Raw genomic sequence first — 14,076 nt, forward strand, 5'->3', positions numbered from 1 at the left:
AATGCAGCAGCAACACACACTGCGGGTATGTTGTGCGCAGGATATGAAAGCCATAACTGCAAGTGAATCAGTGAATAGCTTTACAACCACGTGCTGTTCAGCTAAAGCGAGGTCTGACGTTTCGCTCCACGTGCCGAAAACCACTGTGCGTAACGACACACCAGAAAGCTCCACAGCACAACTGGGAACACCAACACGAAGCAGTACATTAATAATTCCACTACAAAAATCAGAAAGTAACATTTTAGATGGTGTAACATGTTTTCTTTTAGATGGGGCCTTAAGTGTTTACTGGCCACTTTCAAAGGAGACAAATAAGTGACCTTTTGGGAGCAGTGAATGCTCCCACCTATTAACACAACACACAGTTGGGTGCGATATCCGGGCAGACAAAAGCTGTTATCCATACAAACAGCTGCAAGTCAGTATTTAAAAAGCAAGGCTGGAGATGAGAAGGGTGTGCTCACTCAACTCTTAAAGTTCTCATTCCATCTCTCTCTCTCTCTCCGGGCAGCTGAGTAAATAGCTCCCATCAGGCTGCAAGTTAACGGGACAGAGAGCGTGAAACGTAAAAAGAAAATGCGTCGATGTTTGCTCGCAACTTTACTTATAAACCCACCAGCGCAGCTTTTCGGCACCTTCCATCACTCCATGCGGCAAATTTCCTCAGTTGTTGGGTAGGTTTGAGGAGTGCATGGTGTCAATTGCCTGATTGTGCATTACCACTTAAGAACTGGAATTGGCTCAATGGCTCTGTAACACACTGTGAAAGTGTCAACTGTAGCAGTGATCACGAAATACAACGGAACACACTCGTAACTAAGCTACGATGACAATCAGTGTTGGGACAAAAAGGTGCATAATTTATTTGAACTCTGCTTTTCAAAAACTGGAATACACTGCGGGAGTTCAATCTTCCTTTTGTAACCCGATGTCTAATCATTGGCTAATGTTTTAGACGTTATCTTGATGCGGCGTAGCCGACGTATACTCAATTGGCTCTGCTGCACACATCGGCATGCCAGTTTCAATGTGTAGTTGATTCAACACAGGACATTTCACACTTAAGATACGTGTACTATTAAAAAGCGTCGATTGCAATTGTACGCAGCAAGACTGACACGGGATAATAATAATAGGCATTTCTCGATCGTTCTTATGTTGAAAATGTTTCAGCAGCATTCGTGAATGTTATATACCTCGAGGGAATAACACATATATGTTCAATACACATTCCAAAAATGCAGGCCGTGCATGTACAGTACTGTGCAGTATATGTGAATACATTAAAACAAACTCGTAGTGGAATGGTGGAGCAGTGGATAGCGCACTGCACTATGAACACAGCAACAAGAGTTTGATTCCTGGCCACAAGGCTAACATGACTTGCCGCCCCCCTTTCACTAACCCACACTGACTAACGTGGCGAAATATTAGAATATAACAGAATAAAGAAATTATCAAACAATCTCCACGACCAACACGATGTACAGTATGTATTTATGTGTAACTTCATTCGCACCGTACGCAACCGACCGTGCAAGTCGGAGGAGCTGCAATCTATCGGTGGATAGACAAAGGCGATAAAGGCGGTCCAGTTATTTAATTATGTTCTGTTACTCAATAGATACTACGACAAACTTATTAGGTAACCATTCATACGCCAATTGTTTTAACTGGTCAAAAGAAAACATTTTAATTCTCATGAGGTCCCATGGTGTAAAGTGATGTCTCCAACTCTTATTATCCACCATCTCTCTCTGGCATCTCTATGAAGAAGGCCCATTACCTAAAACGTCGCCTATTTTATAGTTTTCTTTTTAAGGCTACAGTGTTGTTTGTCGAAAGGATTGAAGGCTTTTTTGTTATTTGTGCTTGTGCACCACTGTCAGTCCAGCAACAGCAGCATCACCAAATAAGCTGCTACATTAATAAAGAATTAATAACATAAATGAAAATAATTATACTGGACAAACAATCGCTTCGGGACACATCAATAATTCAAGGACCCTCCTTTTTATCAATACATGTCCACGTGTCAAGGAAAAACGATGCCAAGTGTATGCTGTCATCATTACATAAACCTTTTAACACTGATGCTTAAGCCCATTCGGTGTACTGTATTGAAATGAATATAATCAAACGTCAATTACGTTCTATGAAACAAATAATCAGAAATAGCAATACAACGTGGGCTTATGCAACAAAAATAAAACATTCTTACAAATTGATCAATAAAAAGCAAGGACATTCAAATACAGCATAGCATTTAAAAAGTGGACTGTACACGCAAAACAATCAGTTTTGATGTGAAGCTTTCGTGACTGCAGGAATCCATACTCTTTGGTTCTTTCGGTAAAGTCACGTAGGTAGAAATTAAATAATACATCAGCCAGTTCAGCAGTTCCACTGCTGGATTATTTTATTCTGCCTGAGGACGACCGCTTGTGTTGCGATCGAAACGTCGTGATATATTATTTTTTGTTTTATTTTCTTTTTTCTTCCTACGTGACTTTACCGAAAGAACCAAAGAGTACAATAAGTCTTGATATGCTATATGTAAGGTGGCAGTGTTTTGAAATTTGTACCAATCCTTCAGTCAAAAGGCAGTTGAAGTTGATGAAGATGGAGAGCATAGATGTGGGAGTGTAGTGAAGTCCAACATTGGACGCCGCTACACTACGTAGATAACACAATATTCCGAGATCGGGATAACAAATAAATACACGTGCAGCCTGCTTTTTTTGTCAATCCAATGAAGGATGAAGACCTTCTCACGCCTTGAAAACCGTGAGATATTTGACTATACTTCACCACGATGGTCAGTGCGGGTTTGTGCAGGTTGGGGCCAGGTTGGGGATGCAATGGGGTTTCCTGCACTCCACTCTACCGCACACAACGCCCAGGGCACCAGTCTTGTTCGTATGGTACTCACCCATCCGAGCGCTAACCAGGCGCAATCTGCTGAACATCTCGGGATTGGACGGTGATCGGGCGCATTCAGCGTGATTTGGTAACGCGCAAACACATTTATATTCCACGGGATAATAATTACGTGGCCATCATTGTTTTAGAGACCCCCTTTTGGTCGTAACACATAAACGTCTCTCCGACTTAATCCATCGCAGTAATGAATTGCTCTCTGTAGACGAGCGGCAGCATCCGCAGCCCTCCCTGGCGATGGGGGAAAACGGCTCGTGAGTGAATTGGTGCCCAGATTTGTACTGCAATGGCATACATCTTGCCAGAGCAGCCGCCACCACCACCGACCGACTCACCAAAAGCCACCTACCGACCCACCAAAAGCCACCTACCGACCCACCAAAAGCCACCACCACCCACCAAAATCCACTACCACCCACCAAAAGCCACTACCACCCACCAAAAGCCACCACCGACCCACCAAAAGCCACTACCACCCACCAAAAGCCACCTACCGACCCACCAAAAGCCACCACCGACCCACCAAAAGCCACCACCACCCTCCAAAAGCCACCTACCGACCCACCAAAAGCCACTACCACCCACCAAAAGCCACCACCACCCACCAAAAGCCACCTACCAACCCACCAAAAGCCACTACCACCCACCAAAAGTCACCACCACCCACCAAAAGTCACCACCACCCACCAAAAGCCACTACCACCCACCAAAAGTCACCACCACCCACCAAAAGCCACTACCACCCACCAAAAGCCACCACTGACCCACCAAAAGCCACCACCACCCACCAAAAAGCCACCACCACCCACCAAAAGCCACCACCAGAGGCAGCAGCGATAGCAGCAGCAGATTTAATGCTCCATCGCCCACACGCCCACCAGCAGCCCCTCCTGCTCCCCGGGGGGAATTGGCGCTCACGCTGCTGCTGCTGCCGTTGATGCTCGCGCACCGGCTCACGATCAGAAGGCACATTCAGGCTCTGGCTGGCAATCGCGGCGGCGGCAGCAGCATCAGCAGCAGCGATGCGTTGTGACAACGCCCTGCCGACCATCACAGCCTCCATTCAGAATGGAATCGTCGGTCCCAGCGTAGGGTAAGAGATTCGTTCCCCAGTGCGGCGGCTGCTTGCTGGCTGAGTCCACGTATATATTTTTTGTCAATCGTGGATTGCTTATTGTTTTAATTCCGTCGGTGGGCTTAGATTTATGCCGTTGATTTATTTTCTTTTGTGTTCTTCTCGTTGAAAACACATCGATGCTACTGCAACTCGGGGAGGGGTTGCTTATTTAAATATCCTGTGCATATCGAGAGGGCGACAATTCCAACGTTCCGTTGCTCGTACGCCTGACGATGGAGGCTGTAAGCGGCGGATCAGCAGCAGCAGCATCATCATCACCAGCACCGGCATCAGCAGACCCCCCTCGGCCACAGCATCCCGAGCAAAAGCGGTCCAGCAATCGAACACCGTCCCCGGCGCGTCCGAGGGGCGGCCACGCTCGCCTGTCCACGGGCGCAAAGCCCGGGCTGCCCACCAAGCCAGGGGCCAGCAAAGCCGGGCTCTCCCCGGCACGCCTGGCTCGCAGGAGCCCGGCCAAGGAGAAGGCAAAGCACGTGGCGGATACCACCGGCTCCTCCGGCGTCAAACCGGGCGCGGCGGCGTCCTCCTCCTCCTCGACCTCGTCGTCCGTGTCGTCGTGCTCCTCCGGAGGGGCACCGCGCACCACGAAGAGCTTCCTCGTGCGCCTGTCGTCGGCCGAGCTGAAAGCCAAGAAGATCGTCGACTGCAAGGCGGCTGCCGTGGCCGTGGCCGCGGCGAGGTTGAGGAGGAAGGTTGTCACGGCGGCGAATTGCGACGCGGCGGCGGCGGTGGTGGCGGTGGCATCAGCTGCGCACGGCGGAACGCGGACTCCGCGCACGGACAGCGGCTCCGACCTCTCGGACTGCGTCTCGGAGCCGGTCTCGGTCTCGGACGAGCAAGGCGGAGGCTGCGGCGGCGGCGGCGGTGGCAGCGAATCGAACGTCTCGGACAGACATCTGGACGAGCTACGCGAGAGCGCAGAGGACTGCGAGCAGGAGGAGGAGGAGGGGGCCACGGACGGTGCGCACGCCGCTGCTGCTGCTGCCTACGATGACGACGACGACGACAACAACGAGACAGCGACATCTGCTGCGGCAGATGCCGGTGCGGCTGGTAAAGCAGACGTGGCAGACTGGAGCGACAGCGGCATGGAGGCAGAGTCGGCGGACTCCCCGTCCGAGCTGAGGTCGTCTCTGCGCGCCGACGAGGACGCGTCCGGCGAGGCGGCCGAGTCTTGCTCGTCGGCGACGGACGCGCGGTCCAGCAGGCACGGCGAGATGTGCGGCTTGGAGGAGGAGGAGTTCGGCTTCTTGGACCAGGAGATCTTCCGCGAGATGGAAGAGCTACGCTCCGAAAACACCTATCTCAAGGTGGGTGCCGTGCCGGCGTTCTGCGATTTTACCGATAATATATATTTTTTAAAACAAACCACACGTGTTGGCTACGTACGGTGCGAAAGAAATTCAGCATACTCTATGGGAACCTCATTTGCCAGTAAAAATATGATAATTGGTTTTTTTACCCTTCTATCTGGCAACAAAACTGACACCTTTTTACAAGGAGTCATGTTTACATAGACCGCAATACCTGCAGTCATAATACAAACAAAAGACATAACTCTTCAAGGAGAGTGCACATTATCAGAGTTATGTCTTTTGTTTGTATTATGACTGCAGGTATTGCGGTCTATGCAAACATGACTCCTTGTAAAAAGGTGTCAGTTTTGTTGCCAGATAGAAGGGTAAAAAACCAATTATCAAGTTCAGCATACGTGCATAAATCTTGGCTTTCTTGCTGGCTTTTTGGGTCAACCCTTCACGGGAGGGGATGGATGGTGGTGATCGTGAAGCGTGGGGCATGTGATGACATCCGTTTTGTCATTCCACTGCTGGATGAGAGCCTCCATGTGCCGTGTTGGACGTGGGGTTATTTAATTGACACTGTACGTTGGTGAAATCAATGCAGTTATCGGCTAGACCCAGTCGATCCTCTCCCCTCCCTGGTCCCCCTTCGTATTGAGGGCCCGAATTCGATTTTTTATTTTTCGGATTATCTAGTTAAGAGCGCAAGACTTGACGAGCTTTCTAGCCGTACGAGAACATCACGAGAATTGACATCACTCATTCACGACCGTCTGTATTAATTATATCATCTGGACACTTTTTTGGATTGCATGTTATATTCACTACATACCTATAACATACGTAACTATAAACTGCATTGTCATGTTGCTGTTTAGCATAATGCTCCTGCGCAAACATGTGCGTTTAAAATTGCGCAAATGTACCCTCGAAATATATGCACACTGGGGCGCATGCATGCATACACGGGGTAACCTTTACTGCTAATTACAAACGACCCAGCAATCTGCGCAGTTGTCTCGTCCGGATTACTGGGTCACATGTGTGGATGCTGGTGGAGATTTTGATCGAGAAACGTTGCCAAAAATAAGATCAGTAATTCGCAATCATGAATTTAAAAAAAATACCCTAAAACCATGCAATTAATTACCCAGCGGGTACTATGAGCGCTACGGCCGTTGTGTATAGCGCGTCTTTGAACGTTTCAGATTGTGTAACCGAGATATAACATTGACGTGTCTACGTGACCTATTTTACAAAATGTATATTTGATAATGGTGCTCTACTTATTTCTGACACACAATAGATGTTGTCAAGGATTTTGCCTTCTGGGATTTACTGCAATACATTACGCCACTGTGCACAGAATGACCTAAATTTGAACAAAAATATATTCGCATGGTTTAATTTCTTCCAAGGTCACGTGGTTTAAGCACATTTAATGCATCTGTACTGTAAATAGATTTTATTTTTTATTGCTGACCGACACAGTGATGAAATGCGTCCTGAATGTGTAGTGGAAAAAATTCCACCCTGCAGCCATCATCAAATCCGTTATCAAAACTAGGTCACACCATGGCTGAAAAACAGGCACTTGAATTGATTGACGGCTTTACAGTACGTGACTTGCCGTTAAGTGGGGATTATAATATCATGTTGTGTGCATCGTCCTAAACTGTTAAATGCCAAAGGCCCACATATTTTTACGTGTTATAATGTTGCAAAATGATTGTTAATTTAATCAATCGTCTACTCGACAAAGAGGATTTTTTTTATTGGTCAGTTCAAAGGGTCAACCATCCATAATGACACTTGGCTGGCAAACCATAGTGACGCAAGCCCAGTTCGGCATCCATCTTCGCGTGACTGTGTTGGTGAGCAAGGTTGTTCTTCAGGATTTAGCATAGGGCTTATCAAGCCAATTGGACGTTGTGCTTGCAAGCCCTCACTTTTGCCAAACTCTCTTAGCCAATATAATTAGCATTGCCCACTTAAGAGTCAAGCGGACAGGAGTGTCTTTAAGAACGTAAGAATGAGTACCACTTTAAAGCTTCAATAACGGACCTTGCTATTGCATTGTCTAATATTCCTGTTATGCTCACACTGTACGCAAGGCTCATGCATTAGAGTTCCCTGTTAGCCACAAAAGCAAAATACTTTACGCTTTATTAAATCTATTGTGCTCCATTGCAAAGCACTGTAGTTCCCAAAAAAACAAAGGGATTTGTATTTTTTTTACTTCAGCAAGTGTATGGGTTTTCCTCATTGTTTAGTTTGCAGTGATGTGCTCAGTAGTTGACATCAATGTCTCCTGTCTGTCACATCTGGCAAGATGAAAGCATTCGTCTAACAGGCCTAGCCGCTGAAGGTCAAAACTGGTCGACACTTTGTTATGGAATTCGTATCTGTGATGTTGCACAACTAGATTGAGATGCTTACTAAAAGTTGAATGCACGGAACTTTGTAACTTCATTATAAAAAAAATGAATGAGAAGATAAATCGGAGAACAAAACAAAAATTGGATGTTGGAAAGAAAATATAGTATGGAAGCAGCAAAGGGCAAGTTAATATTTGGCAATTCACATTTGGTAACCATTAGGAAGAGAGATGGAACCATAACACGTGATAAGATACAAAATAAAAACATGAGTGGGTGAATTGTATGCAGACTTTTAACAAAAACTCCATCATCATATATTGCAGGAATCAAACTGCTTTCAGATGAAGAGATTGTAGTTCCACTGTCGCTCACAGTGTTTTTTAAATGGAAAGCTTCTGGACCAGATGGTGTAACTGTAGAAATCAAAGATGCAGGACCAGTTGTTGGAAGAACATTTGTGAACCTATTTACAACATGTGTGCATATAAATGAAATGCCCCATCATGGAATGATGCCTCAATCATTATTCTATTCAATACAGGTAATACATTAAACTGACTTGAAAAATTACAGAGGCAGAGCACATATATTAAAGATTCACAAAGATCATTGGAAAACGGAATAATGGAATATGTAGATGACAACCAACCACACGAGCAAACTTGGCTTAGGAAAGACAAATTAATATCGGTTATCATGATGCCTTGCTTTTGTAGACTATGAACGTACATATTACTCAGTTCAAATGGATCAATAATCCAAGCTCAAACCAGGCCTGAATAAAAGAAAACATATAAACAATACAATCTATTTACAGAAATAGATACAAAGTAATAAAAACATATTAGTGGGGGAGTATGAGACAGTTAGACACACGTTCATCAAGGTTATTCACAGCAACATTCAAATATGCTTTTAAAAAGTGGAAATGAGAAACAAATGAATACACATAAATGGAGACAATATTACCAATCGCAGATATGCTGATGAAAGAGTCACTATAGTACATCATCAAAATTGAAATTAACTACAGGAAATGGTAGAACTTGATGGAGACGGCTGCAAAGTGGGGCTTAAATATAAGCCAAAAAATGTCTCGTAAAATAAGTTCACTAAACAATTGAAGACATCTGGTGGAGGGACACAACTGGAAAACACATCATAATATACATACCTATGGGAGTTATTGAAGGTGGATTGGGGTGAAAATTATTAAATAACGAATTGGAAGTGAGCAGGTTGGAGTGCTTTTGGAACTACTGCAAGTAACGAAAAGCAACATACCAACGATGCCTAAAAAATTACGTTTTAATCAATCTGAACTAACTGCTGTGACGTACTGATCGGAAATATGGACATTGACAAAGAAAAGGTAAAAACAAAGTTGAAAAGTGCAACAACAAACATGACAAGAAGATGCAAATTTGGAACATGAATTAGGGAAATTAGAGACACGAAAAGTAAGTGGCCTTGAGCAGGACATGCCACTAACAGGAATGATAGCCAATGGTCGAGGCTCACAAGGAAATGTGACAGAGTAAGGAAGCAACACACCTAAGATAATGGCCACTGCGAATTTGTAACGATGAAAACAGCACGCTTGCAGGTGCTGGATGTATTGTTGTGTCGCAGGACCGTAATAAATGTTTGATGGAGATGGGAAAGCCTTCTTTGGGCAGTGTAATGATCATGGCTGATGATGAGTGTTATTTTTAAATCCTTTATATTAAGTTCGCTTGCTTGCTTGCGTGCTTGCGTGCTTGCTTACGACCGTGCAAATCTTTCGGTCGTTTTTTAACCCACTTCCCGTGATCCAATCGAGCTGACATTTTCCACACAGACTCGTTGTGCGTGACAATTAATTTTCGTGAAATTTTTTTTCCAAAATTTTACACTGTTTAGGGGAAAATAAATAAATATTTAATTACCAATTGGTTAATGCTGGCAGACAATCATCTGACCCATAGGTGGGAGCCATCTCAAGCCAGAGGACGAGAGGACTCTAGCCGCCACGCATATAAAGGATCTAGAGTGAAAAACTTTGTTTTTACGGGTTAATTTTTTAAAAAATCTAGCTACATTCTGTTATTTTAACGGATCAGTGTGATTTTGGTCAAATTAAATCTCACGGGACAATAGCTGCACACGGCTTAAATAAATGTAAATGTAGTCCAAGATGGACTTCACTCACTTTTATTGTTCCTTTGCAAAGCTGCAGGTCTTTGTAAAAGTGCAAACCCACAGTGTAAAGAAGTCCATGAGTTTTTTTTCTGTGTACCTGAAATGACATCATACACCTCAAATAGCATGTTTCCAAATGTGCAATTGTTTTTATTAAGGCTACTGGCCTTGGCTTGTTGACTTCCTCTCGGCAACTGGTTTGGGAATTCACAAAATAATGTCGCATAAGATAGATCCTTACTTCTGCTCCATTTTCATGGCCAGCCAGCTTCTTATTCACTGCTAGCCCCTGGTATAAATAACTGCCTTTTTATTCACACACACACATCTCATTTTGAAACACACGAGAGAATTGTCTCCTTATTAAAGCTGCAATGCTTATTCAAACAAAGCCAGATTTTTATTACTTCCAGAGCCTTATTGCAGCTAGTTATTTATCAGGCCTTCTTTTGAATCTGCTTTCCTAAATACTGCATGATATTAACTATGTATTAGAGTTTCGTTGTCTATAATCGGTGTATTTGTGGATAAAACTCAATTACAAAAACATGATTTATACATGGGCATGTAGGAATACGGATTGCACCAATGAGATTCTAACTAATGTTAGATTTATATGAATGGGTTCGATTGTATACGCAATCAGCGCACACAATCTGCACACGCAATTACAAAGCTCAGCATCACCAATGCCATGTTGGACTCGCTCAGCGTATTATTACAAACAGCTGGAAATATCAGCAAGATTGCGAAAAAAAATACACAGGTCAACAGAAGTAACTTGCACATGATGCGTACACATAACATACAACGCGAATGTATTGTTAAGCAGAGGTGGGACAAAGTCATTGTTATGCAAGTCCAAGTCGAGTCGCAAGTCATCAAATTCATGACTCGAGTCTGACTCGAGTCCAAGTCACATGACTCGAGTCCACATCTCATAGGTGGGACAAAGTCATTGTTATGCAAGTCCAAGTCGAGTCGCAAGTCATCAAATTCATGACTCGAGTCTGACTCGAGTCCAAGTCACATGACTCGAGTCCACATCTCATAGGTGGGACAAAGTCATTGTTATGCAAGTCCAAGTCGAGTCGCAAGTCATCAAATTCATGACTCGAGTCTGACTCGAGTCCAAGTCACATGACTCGAGTCCACACCTCTGGTGCATACACATAAAATACAACGCGAATGTATTGTTAAGCACAGCAACACTCGTTGAAGTAGGAATCCATCTGATGAAAGATGTTGTGTGGCAGACGCAGCACCTCAAAGCATGCCATTCTTCGGAGGGGCTGCTAAGTTAACGGTCGCATTGGCATGTGGATATTTAGGATCCCGTGACACTCTCTACAATAGAAAGCAATTGTTTGCTAATGTCGTGGCCAAAATGACCTTCAACATAGCCTGTGCTTTTCCCACATGTAGGTCAGCATAAAACGAACACACATCAGATATATGTGCATTTGTTATTATTATTTTATATCTGAATACAACAATTTCAGTAACGCACAGTTAACCAATTGTGCTCTCTTTGGAGTCATTCCCTTCCAGACAAGAATTGGTGTCTGAGAAACCATCATTTCACGAGAGACCATTAACAAGCGACTGACACTCACGACAACAAAGCTCCTCTCAAGTCTTCTCAAAGAACATTACAATTACACGTTCTCAGCAATCACATCAAGCAAACTTGTCGACACTTTGACCTGCCACATGGCTCTCTAATAACCATTCTCTTCATATCGGAAGTGGGGGAGGTGGCGGGTGAGGGGGTGGTGGGTGAGGGGGTGGAATCATCTTCTTGGTTCTTTCGGTAAAGTCACGTGACTTTACCGAAAGAACCAAGAAGATGAATCCCTGCAGTCACGAAAGCTTTAAATCGAAAAAAGGGGTGGAATCATTTAATCGTGCGACAATCATGCGCAGACAAATACCTTCGCACTGACAGCGTCCAACATACTCTCGTGACCACCACAGGACGAGCTGGAGGAGCTGAGAACGGAGATGGAGGAGATGCGGGACAGCTACCTGGAGGAGGACGCGCAGCACGTGCAGGACCTCCGGCGTGAGCTCGACCGCGCGCACAAGTCCTGCCGCATCCTGCAGTACCGCCTGCGCAAGGCCGAACGCCGCAGCTTGAGGGCCCTAGCCGCCGCACACTCGGGCCACTCGGACGGGGAGCTCATCCGGGCATTTGAGCAAGACCTCAAGGTGAGGCGGCACCGTCCGGGGCACCGGCAAAATAAAGTCCGCGGTGAGATGTTTGCCAAAAGACGCTTTTAATGTACACATTTTTTTAAAGGTGAGTTTGAAGGATCACATAATTATCACAGGCAAGTCAGTCTTTGACCTCGAACCCGGCTCAAGGACATTTCCCCAGGTCTCATACTTGACCCTGGCCTCGGGAGTGTGGCTTCAGTCCGATGCCTTGGCCTTATCGCACTGATTTTGACACTGGCCTCAGCCGAGAGCAGCGTTCTTCATTGCAAGGCCCACGAGCCACTGGCGGCCCCTGGTGGCCTTTAGTGCGGTCCCTGACGTGCGGCCACCAAAAATACACAAATGTGAAAACACCCCAGCGTCCTGTGAAACCCAATGGTTTCATATGTGTGCTGGCCCTCACACTGATGTCTGATCGGCCAAAGTGGCTCCCCCTCTGAACACTGGCCTAGATGATCTGGCCCTTGACTGGCGTTCACACTGGCGTCGACCAAAGGACCCTAGGGCTTGTGGCTCTGTGTTTTCAGCCCGGCCCTTAGCCTCCTGTATCCTGAATTCAAGACTGAATCATTTTTATGTGTTTTATAACATATGCTTACAGGGTTACAAGGTGGCATGTAATACAGTGCAGAGAGTAAGTTTTTGGTCTGGGAGCTCTATGGAGGACCCGCTAGGGGGAGCTCTAGATAGCACCTCTAGTGGTTATTTGGCCTTTTATTTTCATGCTGGTCAGACGTCTTGGAAGAGGTGGAAGTACCCTCACTTTACCCCACCACGTGATCTACCAATTGACTATGGGTGTACAAATTTATGCTGCTGGGTAGACAGAGGTGGGGGGGGATTTAAACATATTGCACCATTGTTTCAACTGTTATGCCGGGAGCTCAACTGGTGACCTCTGCATTTCAAGTCCAGTGTACGTCAATATGAGAGGCGCTTTATAAAATGGAGGTTGTTATTATTGTATTATTATAGCAGCATCTCCAATAAATCGTTATTGCTCTCTTAGCACATTCTGCTGGCTCAGTAGATCTGAAAGTTGAGAATTCAAACCCTGGTTGGGGTTCACTCAGCCAATCATCTCCTTTCGGGTCAATACTCAAAGTATCCATTTGTGGGGAAGTCAACAGTGATTGCCCCAAGGCTTGACTTTCCCCACCATAGAAATGTGGAATTTCCACCACTGGCTTAGGACTCATATTCTTAGGTTTTTTCCGTAAAGTCACGTAGGTAAAACATTAAAATTAATAAAAGTAAAATAAAATAAAAATCACGATGTTTCGGAGGCAACACAAGCTTCCGTCTTCAGGTGGAACCGTCACAGCCACGACAGCTGTAAATGGGAGATGAGCACGACATCAACGATCAAATGAGCAGGAAAATAACTTTTGTAATTTTGCTTTAATCACAGTAAAAACTTTTTCTCTCTGTTATAATCCACGAGTCATTGTCCCCCCCCCCCCCCGCGCGGATACAGGTTGCGAAGGATGTCTCGGTGAGGCTTCATCGTGAGCTGGAGAGCGTGGAGGACCGGCGTGTGCGGGCAGAAGATGAAAACGATACCCTGCGTGCCAAGCTCATTCAGCTGGAGGTCGCTAAACAAGCGCTGCAGAACGAGATGGACAAGCTGAAGGAGGTGAGTGACCCGGGCCCTCCTCGACCATGACCTCGACCGCCACTGTCAACCACACAAGCACCTCGGCATCGCCTACTACATGATTGAACATTTTTAAATCATTATCAATACTATTATTATCTTTGGGTTTAAGTTGCGCGTCAGTGCTGATGTGTTGTGCGTCAGTGCTGATGTGTTGTGCGGTCGTGCTGTATGTTGTGCGTTTTAGAGTACAACATATATTTTCGTGATGCCTAAAAATGAAATGGTGCCCCATTGGCATTTGAGGACATTCTC

At 45.3% G+C, this 14,076-nt stretch overlaps 1 protein-coding gene across 2 annotated transcripts in view; it reads left to right on the forward strand.

Moving 5' to 3' along the window:
- Positions 1 to 3,804: 3,804 nt before the first annotated feature.
- LOC144717874 (microtubule cross-linking factor 2-like) overlaps positions 3,805 to 14,076 on the forward strand; it is a 39,850-nt gene continuing 29,578 nt past the window's right edge. For both annotated transcript variants that reach the window (XM_078593619.1, XM_078593620.1), the window contains exons 1-3: positions 3,805 to 5,391; positions 11,922 to 12,155; positions 13,642 to 13,800. In XM_078593619.1, the coding sequence (XP_078449745.1) occupies positions 4,294 to 5,391; positions 11,922 to 12,155; positions 13,642 to 13,800 (1,491 nt within the window). In that variant the 5' untranslated portion in view covers positions 3,805 to 4,293. The remainder of the gene's footprint in view (positions 5,392 to 11,921; positions 12,156 to 13,641; positions 13,801 to 14,076) is intronic.

The sequence above is a fragment of the Lampetra planeri genome, chromosome 4 (assembly GCF_965212315.1).
Source record: "Lampetra planeri chromosome 4, kcLamPlan1.2.h2, whole genome shotgun sequence".
Taxonomy (NCBI): domain Eukaryota; kingdom Metazoa; phylum Chordata; class Hyperoartia; order Petromyzontiformes; family Petromyzontidae; genus Lampetra; species Lampetra planeri.